We start from the raw sequence: 26036 nt of genomic DNA, 5'->3' as shown, positions 1-26036 counted from the left end.
AATACTAGGCCTCAAATTTATATCCAGCTAAATCTGTCCCTAGTGCTGTAGCTGGGCGAGTTATTTAGTGTCCGTTCAAGCACATTTCTTGTTCTGGGTTGAAATACAATTCCCAATTTAGCAATTTCATAATTTAGTGGTTTCTGCTATATCAGAGCTATTTGAAATCTATCCCTAAAAGGGTATATAATATTCAAGGTGCACATTGGGTCATTCAGAATAACTTCACACACACCCGCTACTGTGTATTTCCAAGTCTAATTCTGGCACTAAACCCATACCTGTCACCCAGCGCCTAAATACTAGGCCTCAAATTTATATCCCGCTAAATCTGTCCTTAGTGCTGTAGCTGGGCGAGTTATTTAGTGTCCGTTCAAGCACATTTCTTGTTCTGGGTTGAAATACAATTCCCAATTTAGCAATTTCATAATTTAGTGGTTTCTGCTATATCAGAGCTATTTGAAATCTATCCCTAAAAGGGTATATAATATTCAAGGTGCACATTGGGTCATTCAGAATAACTTCACACACACCCGCTACTGTGTATTTCCAAGTCTAATTCTGGCACTAAACCCATACCTGTCACCCAGCGCCTAAATACTAGGCCTCAAATTTATATCCCGCTAAATCTGTCCCTAGTGCTGTAGCTGGGCGAGTTATTTAGTGTCCGTTCAAGCACATTTCTTGTTCTGGGTTGAAATACAATTCCCAATTTAGCAATTTCATAATTTAGTGGTTTCTGCTATATCAGAGCTATTTGAAATCTATCCCTAAAAGGGTATATAATATTCAAGGTGCACATAGGGTCATTCAGAATAACTTCACACACCCGCTACTGTGCATTTCCAAATCTAATTCTGTCACTAAACCCATACCTGTCACCCAGCGCCTAAATACTAGGCCTCAAATTTATATCCCGCTAAATCTCTCGTTACCGCTGTCCTGTTGTGGCTGGGAAAGTTATTTAGTGTCCGTCAAAGCACATTTTTTGTTCTGGGTTGAAATACAATTCCCAATTTAGCAATTTCATAATTTAGTCGTTTCTGCTATATCAGAGCTATTTGAAATCTATCCCTAAAAGGGTAGATCATATTGAAGGTGCACATAGGGTCATTCAGAATAACTTCACACACACGCTTCTGTGCATTTCCAAGTCTAATTCTGTCACTAAATCCATACCGGTCACCCAGCGCCTAAATACTAGGCCTCAAATTTATATCCCGCTGAATTTGAATACAATACATTGGGCCAAATAATATATTTGTTGTTGTGGTGAACCATAACAATGAGAAAAACATCTAGTAAGGGACGCGGACGTGGACATGGTCGTGGTGGTGTTAGTGGACCCTCTGGTGCTGGGAGAGGACGTGGCCGTTCTGCCACATCCACACGTCCTAGTGTACCAACTACCTCAGGTCCCAGTAGCCGCCAGAATTTACAGCGATATATGGTGGGGCCCAATGCCGTTCTAAGGATGGTAAGGCCTGAGCAGGTACAGGCATTAGTCAATTGGGTGGCCGACAGTGGATCCAGCACGTTCACATTATCTCCCACCCAGTCTTCTGCAGAAAGCGCACAGATGGCGCCTGAAAACCAACCCCATCAGTCTGTCACATCACCCCCATGCATACCAGGGAAACTGTCTCAGCCTCAAGTTATGCAGCAGTCTCTTATGCTGTTTGAAGACTCCGCTGGCAGGGTTTCCCAAGGGCATCCACCTAGCCCTTCCCCAGCGGTGAAAGACATAGAATGCACTGACGCACAACCACTTATGTTTCCTGATGATGAGGACATGGGAATACCACCTCAGCATGTCTCTGATGATGACGAAACACAGGTGCCAACTGCTGCGTCTTTCTGCAGTGTGCAGACTGAACAGGAGGTCAGGGATCAAGACTGGGTGGAAGACGATGCAGGGGACGATGAGGTCCTAGACCCCACATGGAATGAAGGTCGTGCCACTGACTTTCACAGTTCGGAGGAAGAGGCAGTGGTGAGACCGAGCCAACAGCGTAGCAAAAGAGGGAGCAGTGGGCAAAAGCAGAACACCCGCCGCCAAGAGACTCCGCCTGCTACTGACCGCCGCCATCTGGGACCGAGCACCCCAAAGGCAGCTTCAAGGAGTTCCCTGGCATGGCACTTCTTCAAACAATGTGCTGACGACAAGACCCGAGTGGTTTGCACGCTGTGCCATCAGAGCCTGAAGCGAGGCATTAACGTTCTGAACCTGAGCACAACCTGCATGACCAGGCACCTGCATGCAAAGCATGAACTGCAGTGGAGTAAACACCTTAAAACCAAGGAAGTCACTCAGGCTCCCCCTGCTACCTCTTCTGCTGCTGCCGCCTCGGCCTATTCTGCTGCTGCCGCCTCGGCCTCTTCCTCCGCCTCTGGAGGAACGTTGGCACCTGCCGCCCAGCAAACAGGGGATGTACCACCAACACCACCACCACCACCTCCGTCACCAAGCGTCTCAACCATGTCACACGCCAGCGTTCAGCTCTCCATCTCACAAACATTTGATAGAAAGCGTAAATTCCCACCTAGCCACCCTCGATCCCTGGCCCTGAATGCCAGCATTTCTAAACTACTGGCCTATGAAATGCTGTCATTTAGGCTGGTGGACACAGACAGCTTCAAACAGCTCATGTCGCTTGCTGTCCCACAGTATGTTGTTCCCAGCCGGCACTACTTCTCCAAGAGAGCCGTGCCTTCCCTGCACAACCAAGTATCCGATAAAATCAAGTGTGCACTGCGCAACGCCATCTGTGGCAAGGTCCACCTAACCACAGATACGTGGACCAGTAAGCACGGCCAGGGACGCTATATCTCCCTAACTGCACACTGGGTAAATGTAGTGGCAGCTGGGCCCCAGGCGGAGAGCTGTTTGGCGCACGTCCTTCCGCCGCCAAGGATCGCAGGGCAACATTCTTTGCCTCCTGTTGCCACCTCCTCCTTCTCGGCTTCCTCCTCCTCTTCTTCCACCTGCTCATCCAGTCAGCCACACACCTTCACCACCAACTTCAGCACAGCCCGGGGTAAACGTCAGCAGGCCATTCTGAAACTCATATGTTTGGGGGACAGGCCCCACACCGCACAGGAGTTGTGGCGGGGTATAGAACAACAGACCGACGAGTGGTTGCTGCCGGTGAGCCTCAAGCCCGGCCTGGTGGTGTGTGATAATGGGCGAAATCTCGTTGCAGCTCTGGGACTAGCCAATTTGACGCACATCCCTTGCTTGGCGCATGTGCTGAATTTGGTGGTGCAGAAGTTCATTCACAACTACCCCGACATGTCAGAGCTGCTGCATAAAGTGCGGGCCGTCTGTTCGCGCTTCCGGCGTTCACATCCTGCTGCTGCTCGCCTGTCTGCGCTACAGCGTAACTTCGGCCTTCCCGCTCACCGCCTCATATGCGACGTGCCCACCAGGTGGAACTCCACCTTGCACATGCTGGACAGACTGTGCGAGCAGCAGCAGGCCATAGTGGAGTTTCAGCTGCAGCACGCACGGGTCAGTCGCACTACAGAACAGCACCACTTCACCACCAATGACTGGGCCTCCATGCGAGACCTGTGTGCCCTGTTGCGCTGTTTCGAGTACTCCACCAACATGGCCAGTGGCGATGACACCGTTATCAGCGTTACAATACCACTTCTATGTCTCCTTGAGAAAACACTTAGGGCGATGATGGAAGAGGAGGTGGCCCAGGAGGAGGAGGAGGAGGAGGAGGAAGAGGGGTCATTTTTAGCACTTTCAGGCCAGTCTCTTCGAAGTGACTCAGAGGGAGGTTTTTGGCAACAGCAGAGGCCAGGTACAAATGTGGCCAGCCAGGGCCCACTACTGGAGGACGAGGAGGACGAGGATGAGGAGGAGGTGGAGGAGGATGAGGATGAAGCATGGTCACAGCGGGGTGGCACCCAACGCAGCTCGGGTCCATCACTGGTGCGTGGCTGGGGGGAAAGGCAGGACGATGACGATACGCCTCCCACAGAGGACAGCTTGTCCTTACCCCTGGGCAGCCTGGCACACATGAGCGACTACATGCTGCAGTGCCTGCGCAACGACAGCAGAGTTGCCCACATTTTAACCTGTGCGGACTACTGGGTTGCCACCCTGCTGGATCCACGCTACAAAGACAATGTGCCCACCTTACTTCCTGCACTGGAGCGTGATAGGAAGATGCGCGAGTACAAGCGCACGTTGGTAGACGCGCTACTGAGAGCATTCCCAAATGTGACAGGGGAACAAGTGGAAGCCCAAGGCCAAGGCAGAGGAGGAGCAAGAGGTCGCCAAGGCAGCTGTGTCACGGCCAGCTCCTCTGAGGGCAGGGTTAGCATGGCAGAGATGTGGAAAACTTTTGTCAACACGCCACAGCTAACTGCACCACCACCTGATACGCAACGTGTTAGCAGGAGGCAACATTTCACTAACATGGTGGAACAGTACGTGTGCACACCCCTCCACGTACTGACTGATGGTTCGGCCCCATTCAACTTCTGGGTCTCTAAATTGTCCACGTGGCCAGAGCTAGCCTTTTATGCCTTGGAGGTGCTGGCCTGCCCGGCAGCCAGCGTTTTGTCTGAACGTGTATTCAGCACGGCAGGGGGCGTCATTACAGACAAACGCAGCCGCCTGTCTACAGCCAATGTGGACAAGCTGACGTTCATAAAAATGAACCAGGCATGGATCCCACAGGACCTGTCCGTCCCTTGTCCAGATTAGACATTAACTACCTCCCCATAACCATATATTATTGGACTCCAGGGCACTTCCTCATTCAATCCTATTTTTATTTTCATTTTACCATTATATTGCGAGGCTACCCAAAGTTGAATGAACCTCTCCTCTGCCTGTGTGCTAGGCCTAAATATATGCCAATGGACTGTTGCAGTGGTGGCTGACGTGAAGCCTCATTCTCTGCTATGACATGCAGACTGATTCTCTGCTGACATGAAGACAGATTCTCTGTTACGGGACCTCCCTCCTCTGCCTGGGTGCTGGGCCTAAATATATGCCAATGGACTGTTGCAGTGGTGGCTGACATGAAGCCTGATTCTCTGCTATGACATGCAGACTAATTCTCTGCTGACATGAAGCCAGATTGTCTGTTACGGGACCTCTCTCCTCTGCCTGGGTGCTGGGCCTAAATTTATGACAATGGACTGTTGCAGTGGTGGCTGACGTGAAGCCTGATTCTCTGCTATGACATGCAGACTGATTCTCTGCTGACATGAAGCCAGATTGTCTGTTACGGGACCTCTCTGCTCTGCCTGTGTGCTAGGCCTAAATATATGCCAATGGACTGTTGCAGTGGTGGCTGACGTGAAGCCTCATTCTCTGCTATGACATGCAGACTGATTCTCTGCTGACATGAAGCCAGATTGTCTGTTACGGGACCTCTCTGCTCTGCCTGTGTGCTAGGCCTAAATATATGCCAATGGACTGTTGCAGTGGTGGCTGACGTGAAGCCTGATTCTCTGCTATGACATGCAGACTGATTCTCTGCTGACATGAAGCCAGATTGTCTGTTACGGGACCTCTCTGCTCTGCCTGTGTGCTAGGCCTAAATATATGCCAATGGACTGTTGCAGTGGTGGGTGACGTGAAGCCTCATTCTCTGCTATGACATGCAGACTGATTCTCTGCTGACATGAAGACAGATTCTCTGTTACGGGACCTCCCTCCTCTGCCTGGGTGCTGGGCCTAAATATATGCCAATGGACTGTTGCAGTGGTGGCTGACATGAAGCCTGATTCTCTGCTATGACATGCAGACTAATTCTCTGCTGACATGAAGCCAGATTGTCTGTTACGGGACCTCTCTCCTCTGCCTGGGTGCTGGGCCTAAATTTATGACAATGGACTGTTGCAGTGGTGGCTGACGTGAAGCCTGATTCTCTGCTATGACATGCAGACTGATTCTCTGCTGACATGAAGCCAGATTGTCTGTTACGGGACCTCTCTGCTCTGCCTGTGTGCTAGGCCTAAATATATGCCAATGGACTGTTGCAGTGGTGGCTGACGTGAAGCCTCATTCTCTGCTATGACATGCAGACTGATTCTCTGCTGACATGAAGCCAGATTGTCTGTTACGGGACCTCTCTGCTCTGCCTGTGTGCTAGGCCTAAATATATGCCAATGGACTGTTGCAGTGGTGGGTGACGTGAAGCCTGATTCTCTGCTATGACATGCAGACTGATTCTCTGCTGACATGAAGCCAGATTGTCTGTTACGGGACCTCTCTGCTCTGCCTGTGTGCTAGGCCTAAATATATGCCAATGGACTGTTGCAGTGGTGGGTGACGTGAAGCCTCATTCTCTGCTATGACATGCAGACTGATTCTCTGCTGACATGAAGCCAGATTCTCTGTTACTGGACCTCTCTCCTCTGCCTGTGTGTGTGCTGGGCCTAAATATATGCCAATGGACTGTTGCAGTGGTGGCTGACGTGAAGCCTCATTCTCTGCTATGACATGCAGACTGATTCTCTGCTGACATGAAGCCAGATTGTCTGTTACGGGACCTCTCTGCTCTGCCTGTGTGCTAGGCCTAAATATATGCCAATGGACTGTTGCAGTGGTGGGTGACGTGAAGCCTCATTCTCTGCTATGACATGCAGACTGATTCTCTGCTGACATGAAGACAGATTCTCTGTTACGGGACCTCCCTCCTCTGCCTGGGTGCTGGGCCTAAATATATGCCAATGGACTGTTGCAGTGGTGGCTGACATGAAGCCTGATTCTCTGCTATGACATGCAGACTAATTCTCTGCTGACATGAAGCCAGATTGTCTGTTACGGGACCTCTCTCCTCTGCCTGGGTGCTGGGCCTAAATATATGACAATGGACTGTTGCAGTGGTGGCTGACGTGAAGCCTGATTCTCTGCTATGACATGCAGACTGATTCTCTGCTGACATGAAGCCAGATTGTCTGTTACGGGACCTCTCTGCTCTGCCTGTGTGCTAGGCCTAAATATATGCCAATGGACTGTTGCAGTGGTGGCTGACGTGAAGCCTCATTCTCTGCTATGACATGCAGACTGATTCTCTGCTGACATGAAGCCAGATTGTCTGTTACGGGACCTCTCTGCTCTGCCTGTGTGCTAGGCCTAAATATATGCCAATGGACTGTTGCAGTGGTGGGTGACGTGAAGCCTCATTCTCTGCTATGACATGCAGACTGATTCTCTGCTGACATGAAGCCAGATTCTCTGTTACTGGACCTCTCTCCTCTGCCTGTGTGTGTGCTGGGCCTAAATATATGCCAATGGACTGTTGCAGTGGTGGCTGACGTGAAGCCTCATTCTCTGCTATGACATGCAGACTGATTCTCTGCTGACATGAAGCCAGATTGTCTGTTACGGGACCTCTCTCCTCTGCCTGGGTGCTGGGTAGTGTTGAGAGCGAATATTCGAAAAGCAAATTTTTTTCGCGAATATCGCAACTTCGCGATTTCGCGAATATTTCGAATATAGTGCTATATATTCGTAAAAACGAATATTCGTTTTTTGTTTTTCCCCCCCCCCCCCCACAAAATTACAGTACACATATAATTGATTGTTTCCCAAAGGTCCAACAGCTCAGATCTTACTCACATTGCCTAGAAAGTGATTGAGGCGCGAATCTTCGTAAGGCGATTTTATTAGCGCACATGCGAATATCGGCACGTCCCAGAACAGAGGCAAAGGGCTTTGCATTCATACATTAGTGAATTGAGTTGCGAATCTTCGTAAGGCGATTTTATTAGCGCACATGCGAATATCTACACTTGTCCCAGAACAGAGGCAAAGGGCTTTGCATTCATACATTAGTGATTGAATTGAGCTGCGAATCTTCGTAAGGCGATTTTATTAACGCAAATGCAAATATCTACACTTGTCCCCAGAACAGAGAGGCAAAGGCCTGTGCATTCATATAGTATAGCACCATATTCGCGAATACGTAGAACTTCGTAAAATTCGATTTACGAATATTCGTATTTTTTATTTTACTTTCCACCTTACAGATTACATTGATCTGTACTCTGTCAACTACTGTCATCACCCCCCACTGTATCTCGATTGATTCCCAAAAGTCTCACATTCCCTAGAAAGTGATTGAGGTGCGAATCTTCGTAAGGCGATTTTATTAGCGCACATGCGAATATCTACACTTGTCCCAGAACAGAGGCAAAGGGCATTGCATTCATACATTAGTGATTGAATTGAGTTGCGAATCTTCGTAAGGCGATTTCATTAGCGCACATGTGAATTTTGCATAGCATATGTATTATGCGATGCGAAAATTCGAATTATCGCATATGCGAAATAATAACGAATTTGAATAATCGCGAATATTTTACGAATATTCTTTCGAATATTCACAAAATTTCGCGAATTCGAATATGGGACATGCCGCTCAACACTAGTGCTGGGCCTAAATTTATGACAATGGACTGTTGCAGTGGTGGCTGACGTGAAGCCTCATTCTCTGCTATGACATGCAGACTGATTCTCTGCTGACATGAAGCCAGATTCTCTGTTACGGGACCTCTCTCCTCTGCCTGTGTGTGTGCTGGGCCTAAATATATGCCAATGGACTGTTGCAGTGGTGGCTGACGTGAAGCCTGATTCTCTGCTATGACATGCAGACTGATTCTCTGCTGACATGAAGCCAGATTGTCTGTTACGGGACCTCTCTCCTCTGCCTGTGTGTGTGCTGGGCCTAAATATATGCCAATGGACTGTTGCAGTGGTGGCTGACGTGAAGCCTCATTCTCTGCTATGACATGCAGACTAATTCTCTGCTGACATGAAGACAGATTCTCTGTTACGGGACCTCTCTCCTCTGCCTGGGTGCCGGGGCCTAAATATCTGAGAATGGACTGTTCCAGTGGTGGGTGACGGGAAGCCAGATTCTCTGCTATGGAACCTCTCTCCAATTGATTTTGGTTAATTTTTATTTATTTAATTTTTATTTTAATTCATTTCCCTATCCACATTTGTTTGCAGGGGATTTACCTACATGTTGCTGCCTTTTGCAGCCCTCTAGCTCTTTCCTGGGCTGTTTTACAGCCTTTTTAGTGCCGAAAAGTTCGGGTCCCCATTGACTTCAATGGGGTTCGGGTTCGGGACGAAGTTCGGATCGGGTTCGGATCCCGAACCCGAACATTTCCGGGATGTTCGGCCGAACTTCTCGAACCCGAACATCCAGGTGTTCGCTCAACTCTAGTCTGTTGGTCATCAGAAAGCCAAAGGTCTTTATGTATAGTTTGTATTTTGATGTTTATTATTATCATAGTTTTTATGTATTATCAAAATGTGTGCCTTTTAATCATAGATATGGCAAGGGTTCACACTGTGCGGTTTTTCTCAAATAGAACAAAGACCTTGGCAACTCCGGGGTTAATGTCTCTGGAGGGATTTCCGCACAGTGGGTTTTCGATTGCAACCATGATTAGTGGAGCAATCAATTAAAGGTGTGTTAGCATTAAGGTAGCCTATAGGAGTTTGAGACTCCCACCCACGTCACAGGGTGAAGGATGGCTCATCCCCTTTAAATAGAAGGTTTACTCAAATGTAATTTGTTACGACTAAGGGTACTCACCCGAAACGCGTTAACGATATACCGTGTATGTGGTGGTTATGTCTGTCAACTATTTGTGACAAATAAAGAGGAGCCATAGAGGAACTCGATCTGTCTCCGGGACCTTTCTTCATTTATCTGCAGCCTGCTACGGGAACACTCCCCAGGGCCTCTGGAGCCGGGATTACTCATTCCACCAGGGAGGTGAGCTGGACATTATTTTTCACATATTTCTACAAGTGTTACTTTCCGTGCTACACCTCCGGTGTCCCGATGAGAAGTTATTACCTCTAACTCCACCGTTCATACTTTGATTACGGACTTCCACTGAACATACACGGATACACCTTTTAACTATGGCCTTTTGCATTCGGCCTGATCGACAGTCCAAGGCGGATTCAGTTTTTTCAGCAGAGGACCTCGGTCGCTCCAATGACATGGATATCAAGAGCGGCATTAAAGATTTGGAACGTTTATTAAATCAAGAAACCCGCGTGTGGTGGGATTGCACCACGCTTACAAAATATAAAGAAAAATGTATGATACCGCGTGGTTTAAGAATTAAAAAGGTTCCTAACCACTGTATTTTCAGACGACTTTGTTTGCAGATGGAACAGTATATTAACAGATTGTTCCATGGAATTGATGAAACTTATTATAGAGTTTGAAACCGAAAAACTGAACATATTACAACAGGAGATCCTATCTGTGAAAGAACTCTTAGTAAAATTTACCAGCAATCCGGAATACATCCAGATGGAAGAGGAAATGAAACTTTCTATTACTAAACTCGAGGACACCATTATGGATTATAAACATTCAAAATATCAACGGGACTTGTATGACTACAGCCATAATCAGGTTTATGAATGGGGGAGGAGGGAGAAACATTATTCTACACCCAGGTCAATACTCAAAACCCGTAAGAATAAGAAATTTTCTAAACGAGTAGCAAAAGTTAGCTTCTCCTCAGACACAGAGGGTTCTGAATTTTCACATGCAGCAAGTGAATTGGATTCACGACCTGATGTCTCCGCCCTGTCTCTTTCATATGATGAACCAGGGAATAATGCCTCATATTATAAGAAATCTAAAATAGAGAAAGATAAAAGAGATACATCTAATGTCTCAAAAAACATAGAACTAGAGGCGGACGGAAACATAGGCCAGCGACATCCAAGAGCCACACGACTGCAAACCAAACAAAAATAAGATGTGATGATTTAAGTGTGATCAACTTGTCTAGTGTGTCTTTAACTGATGAACAGAGATATGTACTCTCCCTTGGTCTCAATTTTTCTCCCACAATGCATTTTGATATGTTTTCTACCCTACTCGACATTAATAAATTCGTACGAAATATTACTGTATCCAGACACTTCCATGATGTCCCGTCTCCTGCGGATGTCCCACAAGGCACCACATATGAACACGATAATAACTCTTTTAAAAATTTATTGTTCAAAGAACAAGTGTCATTGTGTTGCCTTGAGGGACTTCAGGAGGAACAAGGAGTCAGAGATCTACCTAGTCCTCCTGGAAGATTCCGTACACAAAATACCAAGTTCTACCCTGTTATTTCCAGTATGGGAAGTATGGATATCTTCCAGGAGGTCCTGGAAAAGGAATTAAAAAGTATAGAGATAGAAAGTAAGAAATCTTATACTCATAACAACCTTAGTGTATTACAAACTCATGCTTTCCAAGAACTACAGAAACTTGACTCCTTGGTCATCAAAATGGCGGACAAGGGGGGGGGCGGTGGTCGTTATGGACAAAGAAATTTATGGCAATCAGTTACGGGAAATGTTGGCTGATGCATCCACGTACAATAAATTGTCAGGAGACCCATTACGGGATTATACGGTGGATTATTTATCACTGATACAAAAGGGCAAAGACCGGGGTATATTCAGTGACAGTGAATTTAGATACTTGTGCGTGGATGCCCCAGTCACACCGATTATACATGCATTGTCTAAAGTCCACAAAGGCGTCCATCCGCCCCCCCTTCGTCCAATAGTGTCCGGTATAGGTTCACTGACAGAGCGTCTGGGCAGTTGGCTAGACAATGTCCTCCAACCCCTGGTCAGACGTACGCCAGGTTTCCTAAAGGACACGGGGGATGTTTTACGGGCCATGTACGGATTCAAATGGGAGGATGGATACAATTGGATAACAGCCGATGTAGTTTCCCTCTATCCCTCTATTCCCCACGGGATTGCTCTGTTGGCGATGGAATACCACCTACATCGCTATACAGGTCTTAGTTCTGAGTATATTGATTTTGTCTGTCAGATTACTACTTACCTTCTGACTCACAATTATTTTGTGTTTGATGGTGTGCACTACCTACAAACCCGCAGAGTGTCAATGGGGGCCAGGTTCTCACCATCTCTGGCTAACCTGACAATGTCGTACTGGGAGGAGAAATACATTTATAATCTGGACAATCCATTTATGCCTGGTTTGATCTGGTACGGCAGATACATCGATGATATACTCATGGTGTGGGCCGGTGGTGTGTCTGCCGTACCAGACCTCCAGGCATATCTGAACAACAATAATTACAACTTAAAAATTACATGTGCTACACATGAACTCCAGATTAATTTCCTCGATTTGACACTCCGCGGGGTCCCGGGTGAGGTGGTGCACACCATCACATACAGAAAGGAAGTCGCGGGCAATTCTATATTAAATGCCAAAAGCCATCATCCCATGCACACCGTCAGAGCAATACCCGTGGGAGAATTCATCCGCACAGTCAGAAACTGTAGTGAGATAGAGAAGTTAGATGAGGAATTTAATAAAGTGGAGGAGAGATTGAGATACAGAAATTATCCCGCTTGGATGATCAAAAGAGGAAGGGACATAGCAATACGGAGGGATAGAAAGGATATGCTCTTTGGAAAACCAAAATCCAGGCCGAGGTCACTTGCATCTGCTGGCGGTGCAGAGGGAAGTGGAGACGGCGACCAGGAGGTGGTTCCTACCCTATCTTTGACATATAGCAAAGAATTTGATACAATTAGCTCTACAATAAAAAAATGCTTACCCATCTTGTTCGACGATGATATTTTATATCAAGCGTTGAAATCTGGTTGTAGGATTGTCTCTAGAAGAGCACCCACCTTGTCCTGCTCTCTGTCTCCATCCTTCTACACCGCCAGCAGCAAAGGTAATAATTTTAGATCGAACTGGCTTACTTACAAAGGATTCACTAAGTGTGGAGGTCATCCCTGTAAAACTTGCAGGTATGTGCTGCCGACTAAGTCTTTTGACAATGCAGCTCATTCATACAAATTTTCCATCCAGAGTTATATGAATTGCAACACCGAGGGTGTTGTTTATGTTATTAAATGCACACATTGTGATCTGATGTATGTTGGCAGCACATCACGAAAGTTCAAATCCCCGGTGTTTTAGAACATTTAAATTATATAAAAAATCCGAATAGTGTTAATATTTCTAACATAGCAAGGCACTTTATACAAAATCATGCCCGTCAAGTATTGTTTTTTCAGGCCTATGCTATCGAGAGGGTTTTGGCCCCAAGGAGAGGTGGTGACCTTAAGAAAAAAATCCTTCTCCGTGAGGCCTATTGGATATTTAGGCTTGGCACCAGGATTCCAGCAGGTCTCAACTTGAAAAAAGAGCTAATATATGTTTATCAGTGAATATTGAGAATTGTTTGAGTACCTGCTGGCATATGGTGCCATTATCTTTATTCAAGACGTCATTCTTGTCCTATTTTGATGGTGTAGTCACTGTCAAATAACGGGCAAGTTTAATCTATGTCATATTATACATGTCTCTGTTCGTCAGTGCATTCATCTATTGTTCTTTAACGACTTGACTACCTGAAGAAGATTGGATAATGATGGTCTTGCGCTTGGTTCCGGCTGTTTATGTAAAGGTTTGAATCAGCGCACTTGGGGTTAAAGTCAATAGAAGCTATATTCTGTTGTCCACTTGGGGCCAACTGCAGCTATTAATATATGGAACGCACATGAATTTTGTTCCAGGTTTGCAAGAATATTATGCCTTCATTATTGCCAAGAATTATCGGCATTTTGACAGATTTTTTGTTTGGTCACTAAAAAAGATTGGTCTGTTGGTCATCAGAAAGCCAAAGGTCTTTATGTATAGTTTTTATTTTGATGTTTATTATTATCATAGTTTTTATGTATTATCAAAATGTGTGCCTTTTAATCATAGATATGGCAAGGGTTCACACTGTGCGGTTTTTCTCAAATAGAACAAAGACCTTGGCAACTCCGGGGTTAATGTCTCTGGAGGGATTTCCGCACAGTGGGTTTTCGATTGCAACCATGATTAGTGGAGCAATCAATTAAAGGTGTGTTAGCATTAAGGTAGCCTATAGGAGTTTGAGACTCCCACCCACGTCACAGGGTGAAGGATGGCTCATCCCCTTTAAATAGAAGGTTTACTCAAATGTAATTTGTTACGACTAAGGGTACTCACCCGAAACGCGTTAACGATATACCGTGTATGTGGTGGTTATGTCTGTCAACTATTTGTGACAAATAAAGAGGAGCCATAGAGGAACTCGATCTGTCTCCGGGACCTTTCTTCATTTATGTGTAAGATACACCCTTTACATACAGTGGTTATATTCTTCTATTAATAAAACACCCTTTTTTGGGAAAAATTCACTATTTTACAGCCCGTGAGCAGCATCAGCACGTGGGAAATTCAAAGGTTATATACTGCCGTCATAGAGTTATTAAACGAACACCTGTTTTGGGCAAAAAAGTTGATCCTTTGCTGCATATGTCATTGTGAGATACAGCCATCCATCCATTTTAGGCACAAATCTATAATTGCGGCCTAGTGTTGGTCAGGGCGTGTGAGATACAGCTTTTACATACTGTGTTTCTATTTAGTTACTTGAAAAACTGCAATTTTGGGCACAAATCTTTAATTGCGGCCTAGTGTGGATCAGGGCGTGTGAGATACATCCTTTACATACAGTGGTTCTATTCTGATATTAATTAAACACCTATTTAGGGCAAGATCCTAAATTTGAGAAATATGAGGAGAGCATCAAATAAGGGACGTGGCCCAGGTTGTGGTGCTACTGGTAGAGCTCCTGTTGCAGGGAGAGGACGTGGCCGATCTGTGCCAGCTACACGCACAAGTAAAAACCCTTCCTCAGGTGCGAGTAGGCGACAGAACCTGCAGCGGTATTTGGTCGGGCCTAATGCGGCTCTACGAATGGTGAGGCCCTAACAAGTACAGACGATAGTAGATTGGGTTGCTGACAGTAGATCCAGTTCCTTCACATTGTCTCCCACCCAGTCTCCTGCTGAAAGACCACAGTTGGCACCTGCAACCGATGTCCATCAGTCTTTCACCTCACCCCCTTGCAAATCAGCCAAGCAGTCTGAGCCCCAAGTCATGCAGCAGTCTCTTCTGCTTTTTGATGACTCTGTTAGCAGGGTTTCCCAGGGCCATCCACCTAGTCCTGCCCCAGAAGTGGAATAGATTAAGTGCACCGATGCCCAACCACTTATCTTTCAAGATGAGTACATGGGAGGACCATCGCAGCACGTCTCGAATGATGACGAAACACAGGTGCCAACTGCTGGGGCTTTCAAAAGTGTGCAGACCAACAAGGAAGGCAGGGGTGAAGACTGGGTGGAAGATGATGTGGAGGATGAGACCCCACATTGAATCAAGGTCATGCGAGTGACCTATGTAGTTCGGAGGAAGAGGCGGTGGTCGTACAGAGCCACCAGCACAGCAGAAGAGGGAGCAGGGTGCAAAAGCGGTGCGGCAATCCTCTAGACAGTATGCCTGCTACTGCCCACCGCAGCAAGGGACCGAGCACACCAAAGCCAGCTCCAAGGAGTTCCCTGGTGTGGCAGTTCTTCAGACAAAGGCATAAACATTCTCAACCTGAGCACAACCTGCAGTGGAGTAGACACCTCAAAAACCAAGAAAAGTCTCTGGCTACTCCTGCTTCCTCTTCTGCTGCAGTCTCGGCCTCTTCATCCACCTCTGGAGTAACAGTGCCACTTGCCACCCCGCAAACAGAGGATCTGCCAGCAACACCACCACCTGGGTCACCAAGCATCTCCACAATGTCCCACGCAAGCGTTCAGCTCTCCATCTCCCAAACGCTGGAGAAGAAGAGGAAGTACCCCCCTACCCACCCGCAATCACTAGCCCTGAATGCCAGCATTTCTAAATTACTGGCCTTTGAAATGCTGTCATTCCGTCTGGTGGAGACTGAAAATTTTAAAGGCCTTATGGTGGTGGCTGTCCCACAGTAAGTCGTGCCCAGCCACCACTACTTTTCCAGGAGAGCCATCCCTTCCCTGCACAACCAAGTAGGGGATAAAATCAGGTGTGCACTGCACAATGCCATCTGTGGCAAAGTGCACCTCACTACGCATATGTGGACCAGTAAGCACGGTCAGGGACGTTATATCTCCATAACAGCACACTGGGTAAATGCAGTAGCGGCTGGGCCTGAGGCGGATAGCAGTTTGGCGCATGTCCTTCCAACACCGAGGATTGCAGGGCGCTTCAGTTTGCTTCTTGTTGCTTCCTCCTCCTACTCTGCTTCCTCATCCTCTACATGCTCTTCATCCGGTCAGCGTAACACCTTCACCACCAACTTCAGCACAGCCAGGGGTAAACGACAGCAGGCAGTTTTAAAACTTATCTGTTTGGGGGACAAACCCCACACCACGCAGGAGCTGTGGACGGGCCTTAAACAACAGACCGATGAGTGGTTGGTGCCAGTGAGCCTCACACCCACAAAAAATCATTACAGGTCACCCACAGAATAAATAACCGGATTCCTAACACTCTCCCTCGCTTCAGCTCCTGCTTCCTGTCCCTGCACTACTCAGAGCTGGTGGGCGGTGCTACATGTGATCCAGCTTATATAGAGGCTTGGTCACATGATGCACCTACCAATCACAGCAATGCCATTACTAGGCATGGCTGTGATGGCTTCTAAATGCTTACAGCTTAAAAGCCTTTCAAAAGCTTTATTAAATGCCTGAACACCAAACTTGAACCTAAACTTTCCCGGCAAAGTTCGGGCTCGCTCAACACTATTCAAGAGGCGCCTGGATGTATTTCTCGATTGTAATAATATTACAGGCTATATCTACTAGAAATGGGTCATTGATCCATGGAGTTATTCTGATTAGAGTCGGGAAGGAATTTTTTCCCCTAAAGTGAGGAAAATTGGCTTCTACCTCACAATTTGTTTTGTGCCTTCCTCTGGATAACAGGCGGAACTGGATGGACAAATGTATTTTTTCAGCCTTATAAACTATGTTACTATATTACACACGTACCAATTTATTTCTATGAGGCTGCAAAAAACACAGACAGCATATGCATATCACCCGTGTACTGTCCGCATCTGTGGAGCCATGCCGCAAAATATAGAATATGTCTATTCTTGTCTGTTTTATGGAGAAGAATAGGCATTTTTATAATGGGGCTCATCAAAAATTAGACATGGACCACATCCATATATGAGATTTTCAGACATGGATATGGTCATGTGAATGTAACCTAAGGAAGCCAAGAGAATATCTCACAACTGGAGCATTTTTGTATAAGAAGGTAAATTACAAAAGTTACAATTTTTATGTGGAATTACATTAAAATAACACATTACTGGTGGAGCAACCCCCTAAGGGTACTTTCACACTAGCGTTTTTCCGGCACTGAGTTCCGTCAAAAGGTCTCAATGCCGGAAAAGAACTGATCAGGTATATCCCCATGCATTCTGAATGGAGAGTAATCCGTTCAGGATGTCTTCAGTTCAGTCTTTTTGACTGATCAGGCAAAAGATAAAACCGTAGCATGCTACGGTTTTATCTCCGGCAAAAAAAACTGAAGACTTGGCCGAATGCCGGCATTTTTTTTGCCATAGGAATGTATTAGTGTCGGATCCGGCATTCAAATATTTCCGGCTGCAATAACAGCTGATCGTCAGATATTTTCTAAATTGGACCTTTACTAATCAGCTGATTGTTATGGGGCTTAATTTGAAATTGGACTTGATGAGACAACTCTTTTAAAGAGACAAGAACCAATTAGCTAGCTACATAAAGTGGCCTATAGCAAAACTACCAATAATGTAGTTGTTTTATTGTGCTTTGTACTTACCAGGTGTATTATCTGCAACTGGGGAGAAAAATTAAGAAACATATATGAGATTTTTAGAATAACAGAGGCTTAATAAAAGTTGAATAGTTGTGTGATTTTATAGTGCTGATATTGGGAGTACCACTTTTCAAAGTCACAAGCTATATGGACAGCTTATAAGTTTTTAAAGGGGGTATTCTGCTTAACAAAAGTCATGCTCTATACTCTGCTGTCACAACCAGACATCTGAGAAGCTCTGACAGATGCCTTTCAGAAACTCCTCCTTTAGCTTTCTTTGTTTTGGTTTTCAGTTCCTCATCTCGTTAGCCTCTCTCAGCTGTCTTGTAGTTGGACTGATTGCATCCCTTTAAATTCCTCCCCATAATGCATTAGTGTGCGGATTATACAACTTCCTGGAATGTGTGTGCATGCTGATCCTATTTCTCAGTCTTCTACAAGATAAGTGTTGTACATTCATTTGTGATTTTATGTTCGCTGGATCCCAGGTGACCCTGACTCCCTCCTGTGTCTAGTGTAGGGAGCCGGTGGTCGTGTCCCTTCACTATTGTAGGGTGTTCAGGTGTTATATAGTCGAGGTACGTGGATATGCGATCATCCACCATTGGGGTGTTCGCATAGGCTGAGCAGAGTCAGGGAGAGTGCCAGGTCTTATGCAGGGGTCTCCCTTTTGTTCCTTAGTTTTGGATCCAGTGGTTCATATATTCATTTTGCATTGTCTTGTTTCCTGTACACCTTCCGTGACATCTGCATAGGGATAACTGTTAGAATGGAAGATGTCCCAATCCCACAATTTGAATGGAGAGGTGGTCGAGCATGAGCACCACTGCTCCTTGCAAAGTCTATGGGATTGCCAGAGATAGCCAAGTGCTGTACTATCTCTGCTAGTCCCATAGAGATGAAATGATCAGCACTGCACATGCTTGATTTGCTTCTTCATTTATATTAGGGTTGAGGACCCCTCTATTATGATTAGTGGGGGTCCCAGCAATCAGAACACACTGATTTAACAATTATTATATATTCAATAGATAGGAGATACCTTATTTTCTAACCAGAATACCCATTTAAAAAAAAATCACTAAACCCTTACTGACTTGTTCAGTAGTATGTAGAGTGTTTTGCCTCACTTGAGAGAGTTTTTTGCCTGCTGTTTCTGAATTCTATCATACCACAATATGTAATTAGCACCTAAGCTCATTCCAATGGCCAAATCTTTCACCTGTTTGAGATATATGTCTATAAGCTCTTCTGGTTATCCATATATATATATATATATATATATATATATATATAAACCAACAGCCTTTCAAACCTAAAAACATGTTAAAAGGTGAAGATTCACTTACCTGCATTAAAGGGAATGTTCATTGCAAGAAGCACAAGACAGAACACGGGACTTGTATTCTCCATGCTGGAAGGTAATTGTATGAGCTCAGTGTGTTTGGCTGTTAAAATATATTGACTTTAATTTCCAGGGTGCGCCTTATAAGCCTTTAGAGAATAAGGAAACTGGCAGATACTACCAGACAAAATATTTATTATTGACACTATTTGCATGCAAAAAGTAAATAATTGTTCATAATTCTGCTTTAAAGGGGTTTTCTGGGCTTTTACTATTGACGACAAACAACACCAGGCCTATATCTCTTTGCTACCAATCCCGAGATATGAGGGGTTAAAGCAGTCCTCCCCTCTTCAGTGTGGATGAGGAGTGGGGCTTTTGGGGAGCAGACAGACTGCAGGAGGAAAGAAATATAAAAATATATATAAATTTGGACCAGAAAAAAATGCATGGCACTCACCATAAAAATCTTCCTTTATTTAATCCAGCGTGCACATACAGCAATGGCGGGAGGGTAATGCAGGAGAGCAGACGGCCTATGGCTGTTTCATGGCTCAGTACATTTCTTATATCACAGTGAATGCCGTAAATAAATTAAAATCATTTTAAATTTGCTGCTTTAATATTTCCCCATAATGATAAAATAATTAAAGTTAGTTAATACACTATATTTATCCCAAAATGTTTCATAAAAAACTACAACTTAAGCGCAAAATCTATAAAAGTTTTTAGAAGAAAAAATTGAAAAGTTATGATTGCTTAAAATGCTTAAAGGGAACCTGTCACCAGTTTTATGGTGTCCTAACTAAGGGCAACATAAATAAGTGACTGATTCGCTCAGCAAAATGCTGGGTCACTTTCTTTAATTGACCCAGTCAATCTGCCAACATCTTGTATTGTAAAGCTCCAGCTGATAATGATGAGTCATGAATATTCATGAGCTCCTGACTCTCCCCGCCCACCTGCTGCTGAATGACAGTTTGTTTCCATATGAATCAGCAGCAGGTGGGCAGGGGAGTGGCTATAGCTCTGAATTAAATAAACGCTGGACTCAATGACATCACGCTGGACTCAAATCAGCTCATTAGCATGCAGCATCTTTGTGTGTATATTATGAGGTAACCATCTGTCACACCAGTAAGTGAATACATCTAAGGCACTTTTTAGTAGTTAATGATTGTATATAATTAGTTAGATTATAATCCAATATCCACATGACAGGTTCCCTTAAAGGCTAAAATTAGTTATGTCACTAAGGGGTTAAAATGTAATTGTGTCCCCTGAGGTGTGTGCCCACAATATTTTCTTCAGACTTATGTTAAAAATCTACTATAAAAAAGTGACACAGAGCTGCAGATGAGCTTGACAGGTCTGACATATTTTGATCCTGTGCTCACATTATCAGTGGCATCACCAGTTCCTGAATATATAGAATAGAAGCAGATCTTGCCCTTTGGGAGGTTCTTACAATGTGTTGCCTCTGCTCTTTATTACTGCTGCTGCCATTATCCTGCTCAGCACCCTGATCCAGCTCCCAGATCCTGTCCAACACACAATCATCATCATAGTCCTTAGCCTCCACGCCATTTTTTTTATCAGACTGTGACATGTCATTGTGAGCTTCCTGGCCCCTTCTTGATTCTCTGCTCTGTATTTATCCCGAGTGCCACTGTCACTAGCACTGCCCCTACTGCGACCACGGTGGCTGATCCAGCAGCCGCTCAATAAGATTACATCTACGCCAGCTCTCTTGTTGGTATAGATTTAAGTCATTTTCTATGCCAAAAACAGGCATAGAAAATTATAAATGAGACGGGCCTGCCAGCCCGCCTCTTCACCGTCCATGCCATTCCTCTTTTTCTTGGAACTGAAGAAAAGAGACATGAGTGGCGTACATGGTGAAAAAGGCACCGATTTTGCCACAAAACACCTTTGCGAAAAAATCTGCGGCTTAAATACGGCAAATAAGTACATTATTCTGGTGCTCCCCTTGTATTCACCCTTTATACCCTGTACAGGATCTGGACTTTGCTGCAGTGAAGCAACTAGACTGTTACTCTTGGGATAGTCCCAAAATAGTTGGCAGCTGATCTATTGTGTACTGTCCCTTTAAAGGCCAGATGGGAGGCACACTAGGGATGATGATGGAGGCTGCAACATGGAGAGAACACTGGTGACCAGGATGCCAGATGGCATGGTGAGTGGCACAGTGTTTGGTCCCACAAGGGATAGCAGGATGGAAGTGGGCGTGAACTGCAGACCAGAAATGTCTTTAAACTACATAGTTTGATGTAGTAATACAACTAAAACACTGTAACAATGCATTTTTTTTTTTTTGCAGTGAAACATCTTTGAAATAGATGGTCTAATGCAATAATGTGTTCAGTAAAGCAATGCCATTTTTTGTGACAATACAATTATTTTTTTGTGAAACACCTTTGAACTACATTCTTTGATTCAGTAATACCTTCAGTAACATGGTTATAATTTGTGTTACGGATGTAAAATGTGTTTGCTGTAATTTATATGCCACTAAGCCTATGAAATGTGGGAAAAAACCTTTTTCCAGGAATCTGTATAGTAGAACTGGTTGCCAGAAGCTGAGCTGAAAATAGTCTACCAGCAAATACACCTGAAAATGACCAGAGCAGTCTCTCACTCCCTCACTCTTTCCCTGATCAAAATCCATAATGAACCCCAAATTCCCAAATCTATCTCCTATTTAGTGATGTCCCGAACTATTCGCCGGCGAACAGTTCCCGGCGAACATAGCTTGTTCGCGTTCTCCGCGGCGGGTGAACATATGCAATGTTCGGTCCGCCCCCTATTCGTCATCATTGTGTAAACTTTGACCCTGTACCTCACAGTCAACAGACACATTCCAGCCAATCAGCAGCAGACCCTCCCTCCTAGACACTCCCACCTCCTGGACAGCATCCATTTTAGATTCATTCGGAAGCTGCATTCTTAGGGAGAGGAGGGACAGTGTAGCTACTGCTGATTAAATAGGGAAATCGATAGCTAGGGCAGTGTTCTGTGTCCACAGACTCATCTGCTGTAAGGACAGCGTCCTGACAGCACCCCAAAAAACCCTTTTTAGGGCTGGTACATCAGTCTGCTTTTTATTTTATATATATATATATATATATTGCAGTTGCCTGCCCGTGTGTGAGAGGCTGCAGGCCCACAGACTGTACTGTGTGCACACCACTCATATAGGGTGTCACAGTACCTTGCAGATAAAAAAAAGTAAATTTATTATTATTTTTTAAATATAATCGCAGTTGCCAGACAGTCAGAGGCTGCAGGCTCACAGACTGTACTGTGTGCACACCATTCATACAGGGTGTCACAATACCTTGCAGATAAAACTAAAGTCAATTTATTTTTTCTCTGTGATATAATTGCAGTTGCAAGCCAGTGAGTGTCTGGCCCACAGACTGTACTGTGGCCACTGGCCAGGCCACCACTCATACCATTACAGGGTGTCACAATACCTTGCAGATAAAAAAAAAGTCAATTTCTTTTTTCTCTGTGATATAATCACAGTTGCAATCCAGTGAGTGTCTGGCCCACAGACTGTACTGTGGCCACTGGCCAGGCCACCACTCATACCGTTACAGGGTGTCGCAATACCTTGCAGATAAAAAAGTCAATTCATTTTTTCTCTGTGATATAATCGCAGTTGCCAGACAGTGAGAGGCTGCAGGCTCACAGACTGTACTGTGGCCACTGGCCAGGCCACCACTCAAATCGTTACAGGGTGTCACAATACCTTGCAGATAAAAAAAAGTCAATTTGTTTTTTCTCTGTGATATAATCGCAGTTGCAAGCCAGTGAGTGTCTGGCCCACAGACTCAGTGACCGTGGATTAAAACAAAGGGGAAGGAGCCAGCATTTTTTTAACCATCTCCCCGTTCGAAAAATCAATTCAATGACTGGACCCCAGATTGAGGACATAACAGGGATTAGACTGATGAGAAGAGAACTACAGAAAATAACACTCATATCGGGTGTGAGAGTAAATTGCACGGCGCAGACGCAGTGACCGTGGATTCAAACAAAGGGGAGGGAGCCAGCGTTTTTTTAACCATCTCCCCGTTTGAAAAATCAATTCAATTCACCTTTCGGGGACCCTTGGTGTTGTACGTGGCTGGGTGGAGGAAGAAACCGTCAATGACATCATCGGGACATGACTAGCTTGGTATCCAACCTTGTGCAAATGGGGAGTTTGCGGTTGGGCAAATGGACTGTTTGCGGTGCATTAAAAGGGGAGTTTGGTCTGTCAATGTCTGTGAAGCGGGTGTAACCCTTACACTACCTGATCGATACAACATCATACCTGATCGTATACACACACTGGATGCTTTAAACCACGTTGTTCAAAAAAAAATTAGGATTGTTAGGTGATTTATGCCCTTTATGGATTAAAACCCAACTCTGCGTTAAGTATGTAATTTTCCATGGGAGTTTTGCCATGGATCCCCCTCCGGCATGCCACAGTCCAGGTGTTAGTCCCCTTGAAACAACTTTTACATCAGTACTGTGGCTAGAAAGAGTCCCTGTGGGTTTTAAAATTCGCCTGCCTATTGAATTCTATGGCGGTTCGCCCATTTCACCCGTTCGCAAACATTTGAGGAAATTCGCGTTCGTGAACTGAAAATTTTATGTTCGTGACATCTCTACTCCTATTCTCTCACTATAATCTTTTATATTATTCCTATTATATCAGTGGCTTATGTCTCCAATTGTTTGGCAGACAGAGCCACTGCACAACATACTTCCAAATTGCAAATACAATGCAGAATGGTGTTCTGTGATGCTTTCTGTAACAGGACCTTACTGAATACTGCCCCTGATTGGCTGATCATGCTTTATATCAGCCTCTGAGCCAATCAGGCCAAGCCACCCAAACACACACTTTCTCCCAGTGTCATGTGAAAATCCTTCTTTTTCTTTCCTCTCTTGTGGTTTTGCCCACCAAAATGAACAATAAAATGGTGCTAGGTGCCCTTTTTACACAATTCTCCCAAACTAAATGAGAACAGTTTTGGCTTTTTTTGGCGGATGGATTTATGGAAGATTTGGAATTAATCCAGTTCACTCATTTCTAATACAAGCCTTTATTTTAGACTTACATGTGTTCTCCTTCTATAATAAGAGGCTTAGCAATCTAAAAAACAACAACTCCCAATTATGATTGGAGGTAATTCACAGTGATGTGATTATGAAGTGACAAGTCATTGGTTTTAAGTACAGTGGTTATTTCCTTTTTTTTTATGTTTTTGAGTCTTCAAGCACAAAGTAATACAGGAAACAAGCTGTACAGTCAAGAAAAATGAACATAAAGTACAGATTCATAGAGATATTAGAACACATAACCTTGGATATTATGACCATTTGAGAAACAGCAGCCATGTTTTGAAGTTACCAGCCATGTATAAAAATAAGGGCAGCTTAGAAGGATAAAGGGGTGCTCCGGGACCATCCTAGAAGGACCACCACACAGATCAGCAACAGCGTAATGCACCATCAAAAGGGAGGAGAGGGAAATCTCTCTTTGTCTGTCTTTGGTAGGATCCTCGGCTAATTGGTGGTGCGCCCACTATCGTTTGAGTTAGATACCAGTTTGTGTACTAAAAACAGTTACGCAATTGTGTTTTGGTTCGAGGAGGTAGGATCTCAATAAATGGTTCCCACAAGGTAAAAAACTTTTTGACATTGGCTTCTTTGTGTTGGGCAGATTCTATCCAATCCGTTCAGAATAAGTTAGATCATTTTTGTAATAATAGTCTGAATGGCGAGGCCTGGGGCGAAAGTCATTCCTGTAATATAGTCTTTCGGGTCACACTGGACAGAATAAAAAGCTATTTATTTGCCTCAGAAGAGCAGTGATAAATCTGTGAGTCCAGGTGACTAAAGATTATCCAGGAAAGCATAAGAGGGTGTCACGACCATGGCCATGGTCGTGACTCCTGAACCGCTTGCTGTTGCCTGCGGTTTTGTTGGTTGTTCAATCACAGGTGAGGGCCGCTAGTTTGTCGCCTCACTTGTGGTTGCTGCTGGCAACATTAGGTATGTGGCAGTAGAGCAGCTGGAGCTGGTTGCTAGGCTGCTCGCTGTCATAGCAGGCGGTTGTCTCTGGCAACTTGTGTGATATGTGTGCACTTTACATGTTTGGTGTGCACGGGGTTGTTTGTGTGTTCACTTCCCCTTTAAGTTGCTGTCTTCCCTTGTCTGGTTTTGGAAGGGTTAATTCCATTCTTTGTCTGTGAACACTGGGTGTGTCTGAGTGTGGGTGTGGCCACTTGGGCTATTTAGCTCCTGTTGATGCCAGTAGTTGAGGGGTACTTCAGCTATGGTTGCTGGAGTCATCCTCCTGCTTATTTACCATCTGCCAGTGTGGGCCACCCTTGTGGTCATAGGTTTATGTTACATGATGTTATGAAGATGTTTGTTTGGTCTTTATTCTTTGCAGCTTATGGTCCTCGGTTACTGTGTGCTGTGTCCGTTTATGTTGTTGTGGACAGCAGCACTTGCACATGGGTTCCAGGCTTTGTGTCTGTGGCAGGTAGGTGTTGTACTTGTTACATTTACCTGCCATTGCCATAAGTTGTTCATGTCTCCCTTCTCTATGTAGCTTGGCCACTGTTTCTCCACGTCCAGGAGGAACAGGTTGTCTACCCAGCTCCTAGTCCAGGGCCACCCTGAGGGCTAGCAGGGACTATTAGGTCCCGGTGTATGAGCCCTCCTACCATCAGGGTTGGCTCATACGGTTAGGAGTCAGGGTCAGATTAGGGACGCAATAGGAGGTGACCTGCTCCCTAATTCTGTTGTTCTGGCCGAGCACCCATTAACATCTTTTGGCATCGCACGGCTGAGGGTTTTCCCCATCCTCAGCCGTGACAGAGGGACAAAATTGACCAGGTGGGTGAGAGCGAACAATTTGACCCACTTCTAAAACT

At 45.1% G+C, this 26036-nt stretch overlaps 1 protein-coding gene across 1 annotated transcript in view; it reads right to left on the bottom strand.

Moving 5' to 3' along the window:
* LOC122939961 (procollagen C-endopeptidase enhancer 2-like) overlaps window positions 1-19154 on the bottom strand; it is a 38656-nt gene extending 19502 nt beyond the window's left edge. Inside the window, exons 1-2 of the mRNA XM_044296186.1 lie at window positions 19076-19154; window positions 17730-17747 (exon numbers count right to left, since the gene is read on the bottom strand). Coding sequence (XP_044152121.1) covers window positions 17730-17747; window positions 19076-19139 — 82 coding nt within the window. The 5' untranslated portion in view covers window positions 19140-19154. The remainder of the gene's footprint in view (window positions 1-17729; window positions 17748-19075) is intronic.
* Window positions 19155-26036: the final 6882 nt, after the last annotated feature.

This window comes from Bufo gargarizans, chromosome 6, assembly GCF_014858855.1.
Source record: "Bufo gargarizans isolate SCDJY-AF-19 chromosome 6, ASM1485885v1, whole genome shotgun sequence".
Lineage (NCBI taxonomy): Eukaryota > Metazoa > Chordata > Amphibia > Anura > Bufonidae > Bufo > Bufo gargarizans.
The sequence above is the reverse complement of the archived record's forward strand: the minus strand, read 5'-3'. Positions and strand labels throughout refer to the sequence as shown.